The 22315-nt window shown below is 38.2% G+C and overlaps 1 protein-coding gene across 2 annotated transcripts; it reads right to left on the bottom strand.

The window, feature by feature from the left end:
* Nucleotides 1-10: 10 nt before the first annotated feature.
* LOC306886494 (bromodomain adjacent to zinc finger domain protein 1A-like) lies at nt 11-22249 on the bottom strand. 2 transcript variants are annotated; one of them, XM_079443635.1, is made up of 28 exons: nt 22122-22249; nt 21704-21833; nt 17909-18187; nt 12640-12783; nt 12440-12541; nt 12215-12302; nt 11974-12105; nt 11735-11795; nt 11470-11624; nt 11226-11321; nt 10992-11130; nt 9802-9948; nt 9204-9299; nt 8811-9035; nt 8456-8621; nt 7974-8078; nt 7772-7863; nt 6958-7503; nt 5919-6082; nt 5639-5781; nt 5352-5500; nt 4544-4624; nt 4202-4449; nt 3781-3971; nt 2422-2753; nt 1479-1654; nt 1204-1291; nt 11-1032 (listed from the first exon to the last, which is right to left on the bottom strand). In XM_079443635.1, exons 2-28 carry the CDS (start codon nt 21814-21816, stop codon nt 860-862), a joined length of 4431 nt encoding a protein of 1476 aa, XP_079299761.1. In that variant the 5' UTR covers nt 21817-21833; nt 22122-22249; the 3' UTR covers nt 11-859. The 2 variants fall into 2 exon arrangements, with proteins under 2 accessions (XP_079299761.1, XP_079299762.1); XM_079443636.1 differs by having other exon boundaries at nt 12-1032; nt 1479-1651.
* Nucleotides 22250-22315: the final 66 nt, after the last annotated feature.

Here is a 22315-nt window from a genome sequence, read left to right as displayed (position 1 = left end):
AAAAGAAGTGGTCAAGCCAAATATTAACAATTTATTTTACATGAAGAAAAAAAGATTTACACAGCAGGTAAAATTAATCTCAAGACCCATGAGAGGATAACTGACACATACAGCTTTCTGGAGGGGAGGGGCAACCTATAAAGACAATTTTATAAATAAAGCAAGCAAATTATACCCAAATCTAAATAAATACCAAAAACTGAAATTGGAAGCAACAAAATGGGATGATTTGATTTCTACGTAGTGTTTATGCAAGCTATAGGGACCTGAACAAAAGAACTGAGTTTATCTTTACAACTATTCACAACTACAAACCAGAAATTCTATTTGTTCCTTTGAGCTGTGAGACTTAATTTATCATCAAAATGCAGACTCAGGTCTGTAAAAATCTATACAAAATAGTAGTCTAGAAATGCAGCCGAGGTACAAAAAAAAAAGAAGTTATGCACCATTTTGAAATTGCAGACAAAAACACAATGCTTTTTGTCCTGAGTTAATATGTGAACACAAAAATAACTTTTCAGAAAACAGTGCAAATATTTTTTTCTTCACAGCAGTTGTTTTTCCTTTCTCCTGCTAGTGAAGGACTTCTACTTTGCTCCATAGGATTAAAGGCTGAGCTGTCACTGGCTGTGAAGATAAATGCCACTTGATTTCCGGTGCTTGAGTGCCGTTTCGCTTGCACACTGCAAATAAAACTGTGAACAACAGCTAGGTAGAATTTTTAATGAGTCACACCACACTGGAATGTTCATGAACATTCCACAAATGCCACGGAACAACATAATTAGACAGCAGATTATGAAATGGCCTTCAGTCTGGGCCAGTTGGTGCATTTGTGTGGAAGACGGGCTTTTGTTTACATCCGTGGCCGTTTCTGTGGAGGAGTCATGCGTTCAGCCAGGCCGAGTCTCTGAAGCTCAGAATGGAAGAAGGCCTGGAGCCGCAGACCGGCTTTTGCTTCATTGGTGTTACTTGGGTTGTACTCCAGACAGTTGGAAAACATGAGCTCCACATCTTTAATATACTCTGCTATGAGATTAAGAACACAAAAGAAACCACATATAGCAATGATTTATGTTGTAAGACTCTTTCAAGCTGTTAAAGTGGTTTAGATATGGTTCATTCTAAATTACGTCTTGATATACTCGTGGATATTTCAACTCATTTAAAAAGAAAAAAACTTAAACTTTCAATTCTTACCAGCAGTTTGGTATTCACAGTTGTTGACCTTTTCCCTGATTGTGCTCAAGGCGATGGGTTTTTTGATTATGTCATAGTAATCAGGCACCTGGAAAAATATGTGAAATAGAAGTAGTCATTAAAACCATGAAAATAACGCCTCAGTGTAAAACTGGGATAGTGAGATTATTTAAGCACAGATTATTTAAGAGTACAGCTAATCGTAAAGCAAACATAAATGGGAGCTCCATGGCCTTGTTACAGAGGGGTATAAGAGTGAATTCTAAATGCATAACCTGAGTTCTGGACACCAGTTTCTTGAAGGGCCAGCTGTCTTCGTGTCTGACTAGGTCCACAGTGAGCAGCTCACAGGCTGACAGCTCGTGTACGCCTAAATTCCTCACTGAGCTTCGACGGTTGGATGAAGTGGTGGTTGGAGCCAAGACGATCTTGGTTTTTGGGGAGACCTCTGCTGGAGAAACAGCAACAAACCACAATACATGTGAACAAGAAGTCTTACAGAAAATGAAACAGGACGAATAATCGGTGTCTGCATTCAGTTAAAAATCAAGTATGCCATTTTTTCAGTGTCAATTTCTTCAATCCAAGCCTAATATTAAATATGGGGAAAAAACATGGGCATTTACAAGGTATTTTATTCTATTTCATCTTTTTTTTTTTTCACACTGTATCCTATGAAACCTTATTTCTGCCAAGGCAATTATGTCTTTTTATCTCACAACTGTGACTTTTCCTCACAAGAAGTGGATCTGAGAATAAGTCAGAATTGTGAGACAAAGTCTCAATTACCTTTTTCATTTTTCATTCTGTTCCTAAACATGAAAAAAAAAAAAAAAAAAAAAAAAGAATGACAAATGTCAGAATTCTGATGTGGCGTAAAATCACAATCATCCGTTTCAATTGTAAGACACAATCTCTCAGTTATAAGAAAAAAAAAAAAAGTCAGAATTGACAAACTTGCAATTTCATGAAAAGTAGCCCGAATTGTGAGATTACCATTTTTTTCCATGCCAGAAAAAACTAAATTGTGAGATGTAAACATACAATTCTGAGTAAAAGTCTTAATTATGAGTCATAATTGCTTTTTTTAAATTTTGTATTCTGTGGCAGAAACAAGCTTCCATAGTATCCTACTTTGATGCGATACAATAAATAAAATTTCCTTCATGTTAATCTGATTTTTTTTTTTTTTTTTGTGAATTCACTGATACTCCTTACCAGTGATGGGTCTCTTCCTAGAGTCTGTATTTTCTGCTGCAGGACTGGACTGGTTGGATTTGGCTGTTGTGCCATTAGCAGCGGGCACCTCTAGACTAAGACGAGCACTGGAACGGCTTCCTGCCCGGGGAGGGGGTTTGCCGTTAGACACCTGGGTGGACTTCTTCCCTGAGTTTTTGGAGCCTCCTTTATTAGCAGGATGGCTCTGTTTGGGTGTGCTCTGCTGCGAGCGAGGCGTGGAATGACTTGATTCGGCCTGTTTTGATCTGGTGTTCAAACGACCTCCTTTATTGCTCTGGAGAGGAAGTTTGACTGAAGCCTTCTTGGACACACTGTTAAATAAATGAGAAAAAAGAAAACAACTTTAATGATCTGCGTTACGTTCCTTGTTTGTCTTTGTTTGCTCCTCGTATTTTTCATTCTTTTTTCCCTCTGTCGTTTTTTCTTTTTCTTCTTGATTTTTAGGTTTCATCTGTTGGCTGACTCAGTCCACCGGTCGACCAATTAGGCTGGACCTACCCGTCATAAAAGGGGCCGGGCTCCCTTGGCTGTTTGTCAGTCGTCCTGTGTTCCAGCCAGCGGGCGGCTGTCCATTTTTGTCAACCGCGTTCATTCTGTTGTTCAACTGAGTTATGGATTTTGTTTAGTTGATCCGTTCCTCTTTTCGTTGATTCCGTACCCTTCTTTTCGACTTTTTGCCTAGACTCATTAAAAATCTTGCGAACACCTGTTACTGAACGATTAGTAGGCTACTTTAATTATTATCTTAACATGCTCTGTAATACAGATTATCTAAATTAGACCAGTATGGCCTTTGACACCTGGGACTTGTTAGAATAACCCTGGGAAAAGGAGATAGGTAAGCTTTTGTATTTAAGTTTAGTTTCGTTTTCTTGTTAGTTTCAGGTAAGGAGTGACAGCCACCAGTGTATTTTTGTTATTAATGAGAGTAGTTTAGTTTGGGGGTCAGATACGCCAAAGCTTGCGGTTTTATTTCTACATTTTTCGTTTGGTAGTTAGATTAGTTGGGTTGGGGTTTAGTAATTAGGGTTGTTTTGCTTTTGATAACTTCTTTGTTTTGGTGTCACTTATTTTTCTCCTTTTTCCCATAATTTAAATAACATATTTCTTTAATGATTGTAATCAGTACATCTCAAAATAAATTTAACTCGTGTCAAATACGCTTACTTGCCTCCTGGACATTTTCTTCCTTGGTTTGCTTCAGCGTCATCTGCGTCTCACTTAAATGTTACAAAACATCCCCCAAAAATATCTAACACGTAACAATCTCCTTTTGCATGAAATGAGTAAACCGGCAAGAAAAATGATCAAACTCAAGAAAAAGCTAAGTCCACTAACTCTTCCTCCTCTGACTCTTCTTCTTCCGACTCATCTTCTTCCTCTTCTGATTCTTCTTCCTCTTGTTCAGACTCCTCATCGTCCTCCATTTCTTCTTCAGAGTCAATAGAGGAACGCTGACGGGAGTTGATTCTGTGGGAGCGCTGTTTGGGGCGGCACTCGGGGCAGAACCAGTCTTCAGAAGGAACAGCCTGTAAAACAAATTAAGATCGATCAAAACTTTTGTGATTTTCTATTTACAAATAAATATACAATAATTTATTTACAGATTGCTGATATACATGTCTATTTAGTCCTTGGCTGCATGTTTTAGTTTATACATACACACTTTACATCTGCATGGCAAGTCAGGATTTATGAAAAAGAAAAGTTAATAAAGGTGTCCACTAAATAAAAACCTTCCAAAAACTATGGTTCTCACCTTCAGTTTTGGCCGAACACAGAAGATGTGATGGCCTCTGTCACAGGCGTCACATAGAAGCATGTTCTCAGCGTCTCCTTTCCTACGGCACACCTTACAGCGGGCGTTGAGGATGGATTTGGCCCAGACTACACTGCGCTCAAGTGTGGAGAGATGCAGGAAGACCTGCGACAAGCTGGAGCAGGCCAACAAAGACTCACGCCAGCGTTCTTGCACAGTCTTCACCTGCCGGCCACTTTCACTGCCATCTGTTGAGGAAAACAGGTTTAGTAATAATCATTTAAACCAACATGTGCTTAAAGAGAAAACACTTTCAGTTTTTTGGTAAACAATAAATTTTACCATCTTTCTCACTGGACTGGTCGTCATCTTTCTTTTTATCCTTTTTCTTCAACTTCTGGTCTTTCTTGGCATCGTCATCACCTGATTAAAAGCAAAACATTCAGAAATAAGAGCCTGTAGATTAATGAATTCAAAAATGAAACAAAACCACGTTCCTACAAACAAAATTATCCATATAGTTTGCAGGAATACACACTTGAGCCGCCTTTCCACGGTCTCCGACATTTGACAAAGATTGTCGCATTCCTCCCCCTAGTGGCAGTCGTACAGAACTTTCAACTTCGTCATGAAGCAACCCTTAACCTCAGTTTATTCACCATGGTAAAATGAACGATTTTAATGAATATAATGAAAATATGAATATATCCACACAAAGCAACCCCAAAATAAAAACAGTAGTTTTTAGTAGGTTTTATGGGGCTAATCAACATTTAATAATGATAAAAATTATTTCTGCCATAATTATTCTAAACCGCCATTTTACAGAAATGGTGTTTACAGAAAAAGGTTAAAATGGAAAAATGTTGGTAATTCTAAGCTCTCGCTTCTAGTTTTGATTAGAATACATCGCATCCGGTTGGGCACTCACATACATTCTAGCAGCAGAAGTTAAAATGTTTTAATGCATCCGAAGCTCAAATCGGATCTGAAATTTCCATATATGCATATGATTGGAGTTTCACGCAGCTCCCGCACAACTCTACATTGGAAATGAATGACTTCCGGTCTTTCGCTTGTCGGAGATGGTGGAAAGGCGGCTTAATACCCTCAAAGTTTCAGAAGAAACCATAGAAATAACAGATCTTACCTAGCGGAGCTTTCAGGAACTTGCGCTCTATGCCCTGCTCTATCTGTGCAAGAGCCTGTGCCAAATAGTGGACAATGTTATTGACAGGCTGTGGTGTGCTCACAGCAGTGGACGAGGCACTCTGACCCTCTGCCTTCAATTCTTGCAGCCTAAACATGAGAAAAACAATCAATCTGCACAATTGCAGACACTACTGCAAATTCTGTTAGCTTATAGGAGCATCAGACTCTGTTTGAACACAAATAAAAATACACAGTTAAATACACACGATATTGAAGTGAAATAACCTGTCTTTGACTCTGACGTGATTCTCATCAATTTCCATCAGCTCCTCTTCTTCATTGGTCAGCCCGTTCTCTTTAGACTCAGGATTTAGAAGTTCATAGTTCCCGTTTTCCAGTGCGGCTCTCCATGAGTTTCTGTCCATCACCTTTTCAGGGATAAGAGGGGGAAAAAAAAGGAAGGGGAAAAAAGTCAGGTTAACATTAAAGATCCAGACCAAACCACATCACAATAAAAAATACAAATGTTTACAGCTATGGAATGTAGTTGACACAATCAACATACTTTAATTGCCCCCAGAGTTCCCTGATAGATGCGGTCCTCAATATCCAGTAGTAGATCTCGGAGACGATTCTCCATGAAGCGCTCAGCAGGTACAGTGCTTTGTGGGCAAGATGGGCCAGCTTTTGGCTTTAAAGTACTGCCTTTGGTCTCTGGCAGGGATTCATCTGCATAATAAATTAAATGTAGTACAGTTTGAAAAAATTCACAATTCATTTTTTTCTATTATGCTCATCAAGGCTGCATTTATTTGATCAAAAATATAGCAACAGTAATATTGTTAAATATTACAATTTAAAGGGGTTATATGATGCTATTTTAATGATCATTTTTTGTGTATTAGGTGTAACAGAATATGTTGACATGCTTTAATGTTCAGAAAATACATTTTTAAAATACTGTACATTATTGTAGTTCCTCCGTGCCCCGCCTCTCTCAAATGGGTAATTTTCTACAAAGCCCCTCCTTCCAACAAGTGCAGTCTGATCTGATTGGCCAACTGACCCAGTGCATTGTGATTGGCCAAAACACCACAAGACGTAGACGTGTGGGGGCGTGTTTGAATTAGCCGTTTTAGGGGGGCGTGGACGAGTCTTAACTTTTATAAAGAATATCTCTTTGGGTTTGAGACTTTAATCTTTGCAACTTCAGGGATCTCATCTATGCACGAACAGCTTGTAACACTCCAAAAAGAAAGGAAAATTTGAAAATCGCATCATATGACCCCTTTAAAATAACAATTTTCTTTTTTAAATATATTTTAAAATGCTATTTATTCTTGTGATGACAAAGCTGAATTTTCAGTAGCCATTACTTCAGTTTTCAGTGATCCTTCAGAAAACATTCTAACATGCTGATTTGGTACTCATGTATCATCAATAATTACTGATTATCATTTATTATTACTGGTTCAATTATAAAAATGATCATACTTATCTGCAACTGACATCAGTATCGAAAAAAGGTCACAGGCACCAAACCTCATTTAAAAAAACAAAATGTAACATTACTTAGGAATCTGGCTCCAAAAATCCCATACTACCTGAGTGATGGTAACGCCAAGCGGCTTTGCTATCCATCAGTTGAACAATGCGCTCCTTCTCCTGCAGCAAAGTCTCTTTAAGGCTGCTTTCTCTGTGTCCACGAGGGTTCAGAGCCTCTATGAGCTGCTCCACCTCCTCACGTGTGCTGTAGAAGAACCACTGACTGGGCCGGTTGACTGGCAGTGAGGTGTTCTGGACCAGCACCGGCTCCTTAGTGGTGGCATCTGTCTTAACTGGGCTCTCGGCTGAGAAAAGCTCTTCTATTTTGGGTTCGGGAGTAGGACGGGGCTCTAGCATGTCCTCTGTCAGGCCAAAGAAGTCCTCCTCGACAAACAGTGCCCCAGCAGAAGGGAAAATCCAGTAGCGGCGATAAAGACGGTCTCGGCCGAGAGGCAGGATGTAGGTGCAGGCCATAGCTTTCTGAATGCGCTCCAGGAGTTCTTTCTCTTTGAGCTGCTGTTGATGTAACTCCTCTGGGCTCAGACTGTCTTTCGTTTCAACCTCAACAACCTGCTTCTCTTTTGGGGTGTCATTTGTTTTCTTTACTGGAAAACAAAAATAAAAGGAATTCTATAAATATTTGCAACAGAATTTAAACCATTTCTTAGAGCAAGCAAGAACTGATAAAATGTCACCTTAAATGCAACAAGTAACTTTGGATAAAAGTTTTGATCATCAAGTTCAACATCTTTCATGCCACTTGGCATGTTTGTTTATTAATTATTTTTTCCCTTTCAAACAGCATGCACTGATAAATCGATCAGAAGACCAAGAATGTATCAAAGTAAACTGATGCGATACTTCTGCTGATACCTTTTTTAGATTTAGCTGGTTGCTCCTCCTCATCCTCAGTGTTCTGCTCAGCCTGACCTTCCTGACTTTCTGTGCTGGTGTCCATCTCCTCACTACAACCAACAGACAGAGACAAGTTTAATCAAATATGTGGACCGGAATGTAATCTGTGTCCCAAAACCCAGGTATTGAATATTGAGAAAGGATTATTGGTTCAGCTTACCCTGCCACATTTTCTCCATTTCTTGCCTCCTCTTTGAGTTTTTCATGTTTTTCTTTTAATTTTTGCTCCTGTTCCCTCAACTTCTCCTCCTTTCTTTTTCGAACCCTAGAATATGGAGAGGCATCTATTAGTTTCCGATCTGCTGATAGATAGGTATAGGTCTATGTGATAAACCGTAGTCATGTTAGATGCCATACTGAATTTAACACAGATGAAAACAAGGCTGTGATGGTTAAGACTTGGTCTTAACAATGCCACGCAGTGTATAAAAGCCCTAAATCGTGTCGTTTTCACAACTTAACCTTCAAAATTGTTTTATGGTGTTTTTGTCTACTTAATATTTTGGTTTTGTCAGCTGAACAATCAGTACGTTGTTAAACAACAGTGCATCCATTGAACATACTCTACTTCTATCCCTTACAGCCCTGTTTCATTTCTGTCAAAAATATGGCACTCCCTTGACTCCATGGTCTATGCCATACCTCTCTGCAGCTTCCTCTCGTTCTCTGCGATGCTGTTCAGCTTTAAGCTCTCGCAGTTCCTGCTTGGCAGATCTCTGCTCGTCGGCATTGTCTTCTATAAAGTCTCTTGTAGAAACCAAAGTCAGCAGCTTTCCACACAGAGAATGCAGGATCTTTAGCTTCTCTCCTGAACACATATGTAACAATATTACACATACTGAAAAATCAGAAAATGTTGATTTTCTTTTTAATTCATTTTATTTCATTCTGTTTCTTTATTTTATTTTTTTAATTATAATTACATTTTCTGAAAAAACCCCCCAAAAAAACAAAAACAGAATAAAAAAAAAAAGAACAAAAACAAAACGCCACTAACCAGGCAGCAGGTCATAGACAGCAGTGCAGGAGAGCTTTTTGAGCAGGCTCTGGTTTGACAGACGCAGCTCCACACAGGGGTCATCTGTGGAGCCAAACCCACCCTGTTTCTGGTAGCGAAACTTTGCATTGGTGGACATGCAATCTGCCCCCGAGGCCAGGATGTGCAGCCTCAGAATCTCAGTGAGAGTACAGCTGTCCAGATCCAACTGCTTCAGACTACAGCCTGCGCAGAGAAAAAGAAGAAACATGGTTCCACTGAGTGCTTGAATTTACTGAAAGTGTACATTATAACTGTATATATTGTTCATAAAGGCACAAAGCTAAAATCATTAAAAATGACCACAGTGATCATAAAGACAGTACAGTCATATTTCAGGGTACATTATCTAACCTTGGTGCAGTTGTGGCCAGGCAGCAGCAAGAGATGCCACAGCGCTGATGGCAGACTGTGTGGGGTCAGTGTCATCCTCCAGAGCTTCACTAAGATCTATGAATAAAAACCACAGTCAAACACACCTGACATACCAGGATACTGAAGGTAAATAACATAACACCTGGACTTTCTAGTAGTGGAAAACTACTAAAACAAACTACTCAAACTACTAAAATTTGGCACTATAGTTAAATGAAACCACAAAAAGTGTTCCAAAAATTCTTAAACATTTTATTTTAGTTAGGTGCTGAGGCCATTTATTTTTGTTTACTTTAAATTGAAGAACTAAAATGACAAACTAAAACTAATGAAAATTATACAGGCATAAATAAAATAATAATAAAAAAGGCAAAAACATTCAACAAAGCAACTAAAACTAACTAAAATTAAAACACTTTTTCCAAATATTGAGTATATACTGGGATTTAATTTCCACCTTGACATCAGTAAATTATATCTGTCTGTTAGCTTTCATATGACAAAATTAACTTTTCCCAATTCAAAATATCTTCTTTGTAGACTCTTTTAAATAAGTTGTAAACTCTGCATCTCTGACCTTTGGTGTCCGCTTCCGCCACCTGATCTTTGGCCACTTCCTCCTGTTCCTCGGCCAGAGCCTGGAATATGGCCGAAAGGAAGAAGAATAGCAGTTCACAGAGTGGCCCTTCAGGATCAGAACCCACCAAGGCCTCCTCCAAAACCTCTGTAAAAAGCAACCAGTGTTGTGCAAGTTACTTCCAAACTGTAATACATTACAGATTACTTGTTACTGTCATTTAAAAGTAATTCCTTACCTTACAATATTACTGTCTCAGAATTGTAATGCGTTACATGACTCCTGTATTACTTTTACCAAAATATCTACAGAAGTAGAACTTAACATTCTAAAATGACAAAATGTACTAAGAGTAATACATCATTCGTAACTGTAAAGGGTCTACTTTTATTTGTGTGCACTCACAATATCAACAAAACGTTGTGCTTTTATCTTGAACAGGAGCGCTTCACAAAAATTAACCTAAAGTCAGCGAATACATGCCTCACAGACATGATAAATATATCTATAGAAAGCTTTAAATTACTACTTAACGAAATAAATAAAAACTCTTTAATATAATCGTTATCCGTGAAGATGCACTTCTCTCTAAAGGCACGTCTAACGAGGAGATGGCGAATCCTTACTATTTCTTTTGACAGTTGCGGCAGCACAGACTCATGTTGCTTCCACTAGCGCGGCAATTTTTTTTCATCAATAATTGATGGATGTCTAAAATATAAAGATAACGAGAAGCCTAAAACAGGCCCGAGGACCGGCCCGCATCTGAACTATGACGTGAATATTGGCCCGAAGCCCGGGCCTAAGGACATAAAGTCGGAGCCCAACTTTAAATTAAATAAAATATTTTTTTAAAAATTGGGGGCTAAAAGTGTGTTGTAACGCAAGCGTTACTGAACATGTACAGAGTAAAATATTACTGAAAATTGATTAGTAATGCCTTACACTACTGCGTTACATCAAAAAGTAATACGTTACTGTAATGCATTACTTTTGTAACGCGTTACTCCCAACACTGAAAGCAACAACCCTCATCAGGAACATTTAAAAAAAATATTGCCTCTGACGCTAAAAAATTAATTGTAAAAGAAAAACTCATTTGTAAGCTAGAATGTTATTAGGACTCAGTGAGTGAGAATGCCATAATATCCCATGGCGTAATGCGTTTATGAGCAGTAAGTGCATCTTACCCAGTGTTACGCCATCAGGGAACTCATCCTTTAGATCAAACAGCTCTCCAAACGCATTCAGGAACTCAAGCACCATCAGAGCATCTCCAAACAGCTCTGGAGGAAGACGGGTTTTCACTGGAAGTGGCTTCGGCAGCTCCTGAAGACAGGCAAATTTCAAAACAACGTTTAGTTTGCTGCTTATGTATGCGTCCAAACAAAGATGTGTTTTATAGTATAAGGGGGCATTTTTACCTTTAGGTCTTCACACTCCATGTCCTCTCGAGGTCTGCTCCATAACTTCAGTCGTTCTGCATATTTTTTCTTTTCCTCCTTTAGCTTCTCTCGTTCCTGAAGCACATTACAAACAAAAGTATAACAGGTGTAAAAATTAGTAAAACAACAAAACAAACATTTAAAAATTGACATATGTAGGACCAGGTATTAGTGAAAGACTAGAGATAAACTTTAAAAAAAAAAAAAAAACCTTCCAACTCACCCTTTCTTTCTCAGCCTTCATTCGTTCCTTCTCCTCTTTCCGCCTCTGTTTCTCCTCTTCTACTATCCTCTTCATCTCCTCTCTCTTTTTCTCCTTGTCCTCTTTTTCTTTCCTTTTGGCCTCTATTAGATCTTCTCTCTCTTTCTTGAATTTTTCTTCATAGTGCAAGCCATGCAAAGAAAGAGCAAGAATCAGATACATTGTATAGCTCACCCAATGACAAATCTAGTCAGTGTGTAACTTTTATTTTGCATTTTAAACTTACCCATGGCCATCATCTGTTCTTTCTGCTGCATCAATTTTAATTTCTCCTCAACATAATTCATCTAAAATTGGGAAACAAATTATCAGAGAAAAATAATTTAAAGCATAGGTCTTAAATTTTACATCAGACTGAAGTTTTCTCTTAACAAATGGCATGCCATGTTTTAGTTGCCTGAATGAAGACAATCAAGTTGCAAATGTTACATCTAAACACATATGCAAGCACACAATAATACAGACCTCAGTAGGAGAGGCATCATTAGGACGGCGACTTCTGCCCTTCCCTGGTGTGAAGGCAAACACTGGGGGCTCGTCCGGGAAGAAGTAGGAGAAATTGTGTTCAGCTAACTTATATTTTAGAACTGTTGATGGCTGGAAATAACAGTAACCAGAGAGGGAAATTGAAATTATTAAATTGGGCAACCTTGATAACTACAGTCTAAACATCTATTACATGTTTTTGATTCATTGTTATATTTACCTTGAGTCTGATAGTCCCATTTATTGGTTCACAGTGCTGTTTAAGAAGCAGCTTCAATCTGTCTCGATTAAAAACATTCTTTTTACGACTATATGATGGAAAAGAAAAAGGAGAAGAACAAAAACAATCAGCGAGACTTTACAACGAGTAACAAACAAGAGAAACAAACAGACAACTATGACATTTATTCATTAATGTTTCTCTAGCAAAAAGAACATAACTCACCAAATCTGAGCAGCTTTTACTACTAAAGGTTCACAACCCTCTGGGCTGACAGGCTGAACTCTGTATTTAAACGAAGATGGACTTGTGGATTTCTTCTTCTTGCTTTAGACAACAAAGCATAAAACACACAATTTAGATGAAAACTAGTACAAGCAGACACATATGAGGCATTTCATAGAAAGAAAGTTCTGAGCACTGACCCGTTAGTTTTGGGAGAAGTGAATGTGGGCTCCTCATCACTGTCACTGATAACAATTGAATCACCCTCCATGTGATGTTTGACATGGCCGTTGACTGTGCCATTGGAATGGGGAGGTGTAACATCCAATATTTTGCAGGGTTGCCTGTTGAGCATGGACATATTAAAATAGATTAAACAAATCTGTGTGCATGTGTTTAGTTCCAAATGGAAAAGTGTGAACTATGAACCAGTTGACAAAAAACATTTCTTATACTTCATGAAGAACTAATGAAAACTAGACTTAATCAGACAGCCTGGGAACCAGAATTTTACCTCAAATTAGGGATGGGGAGTCGACTCCAAAAGAGTCGATTCCTCGACTCTGAATAGCTCTAGAGTCGGAGTCGACTCCAGCACTGGAATCGACTTTCGTTATCGAGTCGACTCCGAAATCAGATGTCTTCACTGATTCTCAAATCTCTATATAGTGTCTGGCAATTGAGTGCAGTATATCAGCAAAGAGTGAATGAAATTATGTGAGGATCCGTTTGCAGTGCAGTCCGTGAGCGGTGCAGAAGCAGTGCTTTCACATAAGAAGCGTTTGATTGCGCTTTAAACTTTTTATTTATTATACAATTAACAAAAGCAAAAAAGGCCTCTAACACTAGCTTGCTCTATTCTATCCGTTTTCTTTTTATAATATAATATAAAAAAAAAAAACCTTGCTACATGTACCATGTTATGCTAACTGAGACTTTTTATAGCACTTGCATATCATTGCTCTTTTGTTGATTTTGATTGCTTCCATTGTCCTCATTTGTGACCCTGGACCACAAAACCAGTCATAAGGGTACATTTTTCTAAACTGAGATTTATACATAATCTGAAAGCTGAATAAATAAGCTTTCCATTGATATATGGTTAGTTAGGATCGGACAATATTTGGCCGAGATCTGATGGAGCAAATATATCAAAATATTGAGAAAATCGCCTTTAAAGTCGTCCAAATGAAGTTCTTAGCAATGCATATTACTAATCAAAAATTAAGTTTTAATATATTTACAGTAGGAAATTTACAAAATATCTTCATGGAACATGATCTTTACTTAATATCCTAATGATTTTTGGCATAAAAGAAAAAGATAATTTTTGACCCATACAATGTATTTTTGGCTATTGCTACAAATATACCCCAGCGACTTAAGACTGGTTTTGTGGTCCAGGGTCACATTTGTAAGTCGCTTTGGATAAAAGCGTCTGCTAAATGACTAAATGTAAATGTACTTTTAAAGGGGTGGTTGATTGTGATTTCACTTTTTTCATTTTAAATAGTGTGTAATGTTGCTGTTGGTGCATGAACGGTATCTGCAAAGTTGCTGCGCTGAAAGTTCAACGTAAGCAGAGATATCTGTCTTTTAAAAATCAGGAAGTTTAATGCCTACAAAAACAACTCAAATGGGACTACAATGAGATACTTCCCGGGTTTTATACGTAACAAACCCATAAATTTGCATCAACCCTCCTTCCGGAACATGCAAAAAAGGGGGCAAGGCGGCTTTGTCGAAGAGGAAGTGTTATAGTGGCGAGCTGTAGCCATGCCGTCGAAAGTGTGTTATTTTCACCCAGCTGTCAGGTCTTCGGTGTTCGGGCTTCCTACGGACGCTGTAGTTCGTCAACAATGGTTAAAATTTATGTTTGATTATGTTCCTGACAATTACAATCGTAATTTAGCTCTCTGTGCTGCGCATTTTACGGAAGACAGCTTCCAGAATCTACACGAGTTCAATGCCGGATTCAACAAGAAACTATTACTAAAACATGGAGCAGTTCCAACTTTATAAACAGAGGCAGCAGCTGTTGGGCAACAACCTGTAAGTAAGATTTAATCATTTTAAATGTATTTGCATGTATAATTTCAGACGTAATGTTTTAGTTTTATCAAGGACGTAAACAAATGCCAACGCTGGCTTTAGTAGCCAGTTAGTTATGCTATTTCGTGTGTCTATGACAAACGCGTACAAACATTTTGGACCCGAATTTGTAATTATGTACTAATTTTGTAAATGTATTTTCCATGTATACTTTGACGTAATTTTTCATGTAATTACTCAGTCATGTATTCAGTTATATTAAATGTTTAATCAGGAGAAAACCGTATCTCAAAAGCTAACAAACAGCAGTAGCATTTTCAAGTAACAGCGTATAGAAATTCTTTTGAGAGAATAAAAAAAAATAAAAATAAAAATTGTACCATTCAGAAACGTTTTGTAAGAGCCATGTTTGCGGAGGTTCTGCTTGACTCTCTTCATTACCGCTTTCTGGGTCTGATTCTGGCTCAAACTGATACGGCAATATTGACACCATTATTTACATTTGACCGGAGCACATGCAACTGTCGCCCGTAAAGGTAATGGGCGTGAAGTTTCCGGACAATGTGCAGTACGCAGTTTAGCCAATCACAACACACCGGCTCAACTAACCAATCTGAGCCCATTGCCTGTTTCTGAGGGAGTGGTTTCATAGAATCAGGAAGTCAACCGGTCGTTCAAATGACAGAGGAGAAAGCGGCTTACAATAAAGGTGAAATTTATGAAAAATAAGGTGTTTTTTAACAAACGAAACACGAAGACATGTTATATTGCACCCCGTAAACAATCAAGCAAAGAAAAAAGGTAGTAAACCACCCCTTTTAATATCAATGCTGTTTAAGACAATAGCGCCATCCCCTGACCATTATAATGTGACAAATTCATAGCTCATTTAAAGGTAATGTCACCGCTAAATTAGAGTAATTTGGACAGTCACGCCAAATGGGGTCGAGGAGTCGATTCCATTGACTTTTATCCAAAGGGATTCCATTGACTCCTATGATGAGACTCCGAAAAACCTGGAACCGAATACACCTACCTCAAATTCTACTACAAACAGTATGTACAGGTAAAATGTTTTTAAATCTACTTTAAAGAGCAGTTCATAAGAAATTGCGAAAAAATGTAAGGCTATCTTTATGTCTCCCAGAGCAGCAATTTATATGACCTTCTTTCTGTAAATATTATATTCATCCACAATGTAGAAAACATTTTCTTATCACTAGATCTTATCACTAACTTGCAAAAAAGAAAAATCCTCTGAACATACAGAATCAAGCAGGCAGTTTGGGTGTGATCTATCTGACTGACTGGATAAGACAGCAAGACTCAGCCAGACACAGAAAGTGGTCTTCCTACTTGTCTTCCAAAACAGAAAGATAAAAAAAAAATTCCCCTCCACCCCCTGTCTGCCAGTGGGGCTCCATGTTTCCTCACGTCTGGTTGTCTCTGCGAGCTCTGATCTCTAGGGCAACTCCTTGCACCAGTGCAGCCAATCAGGGGGATTCTCTAAGCTCCACCCTATCACTTTATGTTATCTCCAAATAGCAAGGTTAGCTTGTGATGGCTGACTCTGAGCCTTTCCTACAGGACCTAGCTCTGATACCCTTCCCTTCAACAGGCAAGTTTCTGGTCAAAATCAGGCTAGATTATTTCTCTGGATTTGTGCTAGGTTGGCATTGTTCTTTTCTAAGGATTGATCATGTACTGCATACAGAGCTGCCAATGACTTTCAGAGCTCCAAAAGAGCTTTGTCTAGAGGAGGCAGACAAGGGTGGAGACACATCGATGAACATCTGGGTGTTTCTCTTTTGTTAAGCCACAGACTTTTCAAAACAGTGCTTTATACAGGGCAATTGTTCATCACTATTCACATACTTTCTCTTTAGAACAGTTGTGGATCATCTACATAATGGTTGTTTTTTCTCTAGTAAAAAAAATTAATAAAATAAACTCTTGTCCTAAAATTATTTTGCAATTATTTTTCATTTAAAAGACAGAACTTCAAAGATTTAACCATTATCAAAAATGGTAAAATTGACTTTAAATTGACTGAATTTTCAGCACCACACAAAAATAAACATGCACTGCAACCAGTACAGTCCAATATGCAACATATGACCCAGTCAATCTGTTGAATCTGTTTTTCCTGCATAGAGAATTATGAGGTAGCCGCCTGAGTCAAATTTGTTTTGCCGCCTCTGGCTGTCGACAAACTCAGACAGGCTGTCATGTGCAAGCGTCACTGAACAGCGTCCATTAGTACAAGTACAAGATCATTATTTTGTGTATTTGGTGTAATAGAATATGCTTTAATGATCAAAAAACACATTTTTCAAATACTGTACATTATTGTAGGTCCTCTATGCCCCGCCTCTCTCAAACGCTCGTTTTCTACAAAGTCCTTCCTTCTGACAAGCGCAGTCTGCTCTGATTGGCCAACTGGCCCAGTACATTGTGATTGGCCGAACACCACAAGCCGCGTCGGAAATGTAACGCCCCTTTCCATAATCGCGAGCTTTAGCTTTCAAAATAAATGGAAAGACAGTTAATAATGTCCTTATATTTACCATCAGTTCAAGCCCGAGATGGGAACAGAGTCGCATGACAGACACAGTGATGATGCTCATATGTGTTTGCAAACAAGCCGCGATTAAGACGATTTCTGACGGGCTATATTCTCCACTGTGATGCGATTATGGTGTCTCTCTCTCACACACGCGAGCACACACACACGCACACGACGTGCAAAACTACGCATTTGAACAGTCAATAGCAAATACTTCAAGTAATAACAAAACATACATACAGTCGCTGATTCAGAAGCGCAAGGTTGTCATAGCAAATTCAGAATTATCTCTTAGGTTCACGAAACTGTCGTCCATAAAATGCGTTGCTGTTCTGTTGCATCTACTTTCGGAAGGCCAAATAAAGTGCTTTTGCTTTCGCCTAGAAACACACAGCTTCTCCCTGTCATGGCTGCATCAACACTACTGCGGTTACTGAAACCACGCCTTACGCAAATATTTCCACATCATGACGTAGACATGTGGGGTGTGTGTCTGAATGAGCTGTTTTAGGGGGGCGTCACAGAGTCTTAACTTTGATAAAGAAGATCTCTGTGGCTTTGAGACTTTAGTCTTTGCAACTTCAGGGATCTTATCTATGCACAATCAGCTTGTACTGATGGCTATTCAAATAACAACATCACAGACATAAATTTGCCACAGAGTTTTTGCAATAAATTCCTATTCTTTTAATGTAAAAACAGCTCATTGCTTTATTCATAAAAAGTCTCATGGCCGATTACATGAACTTCAACAAAATGTCAGAGCTCAGGTGAATTGCCCTGGAAGACAAACACTACAATACATACTGCGATTCATGTCGATGAGTTATACAGTTACAACAGTATCTCACCTGGCACCAGAGCGACTGACAACATCCACAATTTCTTCAGGAAAGAAGCGATCTTTGACATAAGTGTGCACATCATCGCATATCTCATGCAGACGTGAACGGTGCGTAAGTGCTGTCAGGTGCAGAAGGGGGACAAGCAGCACATTGGGAAAGTTCTGAAGATTAAATCTGGCTTTCCTCTCGCTCTCCAGGGCCTCCTGGTAGGTCAGGCCGGGCTTCCCCGTCATGGCACAGCTCCATACAAGACTGTTACACAAAATGGTCCTCTCAAAGAATTCCCTGGTAAAACAAAAACACAATGCGTCATGTTTTTAACTATCCTGAGACCTTTTCGATTTACACAGATATGAACGTACTACTCGCAGCTGACTAATGAACCTGGTCAAAAAGCTCATGTTTTGGGGAAACAAATAACAGAATGGAGATTTTACCCAAAATACATCTATTTGTTTACAATAAAATCATCTTTTTTCCCCAATTCAAGTTATTCATGATCGAACCTGCCATAAGTAATAACTTACCAAATAGACTGTTCGTCATCAAAAGTAGACAATATTTTAAGCTCTATTAACACACAATTACACAAACACAATACCAGTTAGACTACTTTTAGTTTTTATGCCCAAGTAGTTGGTAGTTATAACTTAAATGACTTCCCATATCAATCATATTACCTGTAAGATTAATGAAATAAATAGAAATAACAAATAAAAACAGTTTTTGTATATAATTTATTGAACTGGGGGCTGTTTCATAAAAGACGCTAAGAAAAGCTGGGATTAAAGTCCAAAACCTGACTTGAAATAACCTAACAAATCAATCGGGACTAAAGCGGTTTCATAAACGACAATTCAAGTTCACGCAATCTAACTAATTCGATCCAGGTTCAGTGAGTCAGGATAATGTGACGTGCACGCTTATTCTTAAACAGCCCTTAATGTCGATCATGGATCAAATCGATCCACCATGGCAAACAGCGAATATTTGTGCTGTTTAATGCATTTGAGAGATTGTGTTTTCCTCAGTGCATAACACGACATGTCACAGGTATATTTTTCATCTGTAAATGGTTCATTAAATGTGACATGTAGAATTTTAATCCTACATATAAGTGTATTTTTATGATAGCAGTAACTGTAAATCAAATGTAAGCTGGCTAATACAGCCATACTAGCTCAAAAATGTGTGTTCCTCTTATCAGTTAAAATGTAGTCTGATTTCTATGATTTTAAGTCAGTGATTTTAACTTTTAATTGAGTGTTTTTAATGCTTTAAAGAGCAATTTATATTGTAATGTTTTAATGTTCTAATAACCATAAAAGCTGTCATAAACCCGAGAGAAAGGCTGCATGACTAGAAACTGTTGATTAACTGAATGCACAAGTAACAACTATGTTAATGTTTTCATATATCTTAAAAAAGGTCATTACATTTTTGGCACAATACATTAAATACAGCTGGTTGTAGGGTTTTAACGATATACCGGTATGACGGTCTATCGCAGTTTGAACGTACACATAATACAACCAGCTGTATTATATAAATAATCTCACCCACACATATGCAATTTATTTCGGCTGCTTCACTCTGCTGAAATGACAGAGACAGAGATTGGATCTAATCTCCATCCCCCGCCGAAAAAAAGTTTAAATTTGCAGTAAGGGAATACTTTGGAATAAAAAAAAAAAAAAAAAACACGAACGTGGGGTTGTCCTTGAGGACGAATCCAATTTGCAAAAAATGTGGACACAAAGTGGCTGCAAAAGCAGGCAATACATCCAACATGTTCGCTCATATTCACGGACACCATCCCTCCGTGCAGATAAAGGTATGTCGCATTTATAACAAGTTATAAGGTCGTATAATTTCCGTGATGCAGAGGGAATCCCGGTGCAGTCGTGAACATGGGATTTACAGTATAACATTAACGAGGTTGTCACTTAAAACGCGCAATCTGATGGATGGATAAATCAAAAGTAGATATGAGTGGCCCCGTTTTATCTACTACATACTGAAGTATGCATGCATGACACTAATGGTGTTTTCAGCGTCTACATAAACATCAGCAGAGCTGCTCTGAGAGAAAAACTGTTTTATTTGAGAAAAACCATTGTCAAATCCACTAAACTCAAAGGTCTGCTACAACCCGTCAAAATAAAAGTTCAATTTAACTTGAAGTCCTGACAGAAATAAATTAGCATTGTACAATGTACTTAAAAGTTATGACAACAATAATAATATTCTTTATAATAATTCATTTAAACATTATTTTTAAGGAATATCATGTTTGTCCATGTTTTAACTTAGAATACCTCTGTTGTGCAGTACTTTGCCAAAAATAAGTGTTGTTAAATTTTCATTTGATAACATTTTAAAACATTAATTAAAATGTTAAAGTGTGATATAGATATACATAAGGGTTTATATTGTATTTTTTTTGTCCTCAGAAGGGAGGCTTACTTTCATTAAAATGATTTCAAGTTTGTTGCAATAAAGGATTTGTTCACTCAAATAACTTGTTCTTATTCTTTTAAGAGTCATTGTTACTGATAAGAATTATTGTTTAATATATACCGTGTAACCGTGATATTTTCTGAGACGATTATCATACCGTGAAAATCTCATACCGTTACAACCCTAGTTGGTTGTAGCCTATTTTGTTTTTACTTAAGGTGTATTTTCTGTCTACTTTTATTTTTGGACTAATAACAAAGTCAACTAATTGTATGTGAGAGAGTCAGTGGTAATATCAGTCTGTGTTAGAGGAGCTCAGCCTGTTCCTGACCAGGTTAGTTTCTCAACATAAGTTGCCACAGTGACTGAGCTTGAGCTATGGCAATTTTACTTTCAGAAACCAAATCATGTGAAAATAAGTCAAAATTACTGAAATAAGCCTAGCTTATTTGGTAAACTAGTTTTATGAAACAGCCCCCTGGTCTTAATGCAGCATCATTTTTTTGCTTTAGGATTATCTCCAAGTAATTAGTAGTTGTAACTCAGTAAACAGACCTAATGATAGTTCATACTAAAATGATAATCTGTATCTAACTTCATACATCAGCCCAACATGACCACTTACAAAAACAAATGACAACTTCTAAGAGCTTATGACAGATGAGGACCTGCACCGGTTAAAATAGTGGCAACCAAGTGCTACATGGGCGTCATAATCTTTCCCATTCCAGCCCCACATAACCAGTAAGTCAGTTTCCCAAGGCCTGATGATAAGTGGCATCAACATAATAAAACTCTTGCCTCTAACGGGCAAACACACTAACAATAGCAGCGACCACGTTTTAAGATACAACATCCTGTGTGTGGATGAGATCTGTCCCATCTCTGCTAACACCCCCCAAAAACACCCGAACAGGGGCTTCCCGGGGACATCCCACCAGCGATATGGCACTATATAAGCTCTTATAACACATCGACAGACAGTTTTATGAATTATTTCACTCAGTCTGCTCTCTATATCGTGGTTTAGTTGGCTAAACTGAGCTAACTAACTAGCACCCAACTCTGTTAGCAAAGGCCTCCAACTGACACCTGCCGGGTGTATGAAGGGGGAAACCTGAAGTCTTTATAAATACAAGGTTATTTCACACTAGGGGTGTTGGGTTATAAGTAAAGCTGGTTTAAGATATCAAACCAAGATATATGTAGGTTTTAGATGTTTTAAGCATGAAATATAAAACTTTCAAGCGGGCTGTCACTTCTGTTGTTAGGTGCTTCTGTTGACTGGCATCAAAGGGGAAGTTGAATTAAACGAACAGAAAGAAAAAGAAAATCCCTTACTCGTATGTCCTGAAGATTTCATGTGTGACTTTACAGAGGAAGACTTCTTCATCGGGTCTGAGATCAGCGGGCGGTTTCTGCCTCACGAACGGCTTTTTGTGGAGAAGCGGCATCTTTCCTTTCTCTTTATCTTTCAAAAACAACAAACACAAAAAGACAATTAGAAAGTGAGAAAACGTCAAATTAATACGGGTCCATTAAAAGTAAGACTCGTCGAAACCAGTTGAAGTAAAACCGTTAGGATTTCAAATGTAAAAATAACGATATTCTTCAGTCTTTGTTAATGACACGCGCTTCCCGGGTGACGTTCAAAATCCAGCCCATGTTTCGCCTTTTTATTCAAACCGAATAAAAGCACACGCTTGGTTCATATATAATAAATGAGCCCGATACATAGAAGAGGAATTATGATATTTACCAAATCTATGATGTGAAAAAGATAATCAGCTCCGGAAGAGAAAGAAAACACAAGAGTATTAGTGTATGTCCCACTTCTATAAGCGTGTTGACGACAAGTTTTGATCCGCTCTAGTTCACTTACCCACCGGGTAGCGCTGGGGGTGGAGCTTCCCCGACAATTCTGTCATTCCATTGGGCGGTATGAACGTCAAT

This window comes from Barbus barbus (genome assembly GCF_936440315.1).
Source record: "Barbus barbus genome assembly, chromosome: 20".
NCBI classification, from domain to species: domain Eukaryota; kingdom Metazoa; phylum Chordata; class Actinopteri; order Cypriniformes; family Cyprinidae; genus Barbus; species Barbus barbus.
Note: the sequence above shows the minus strand (reverse complement) of the source record. Positions and strands in the feature narration are given on the sequence as shown.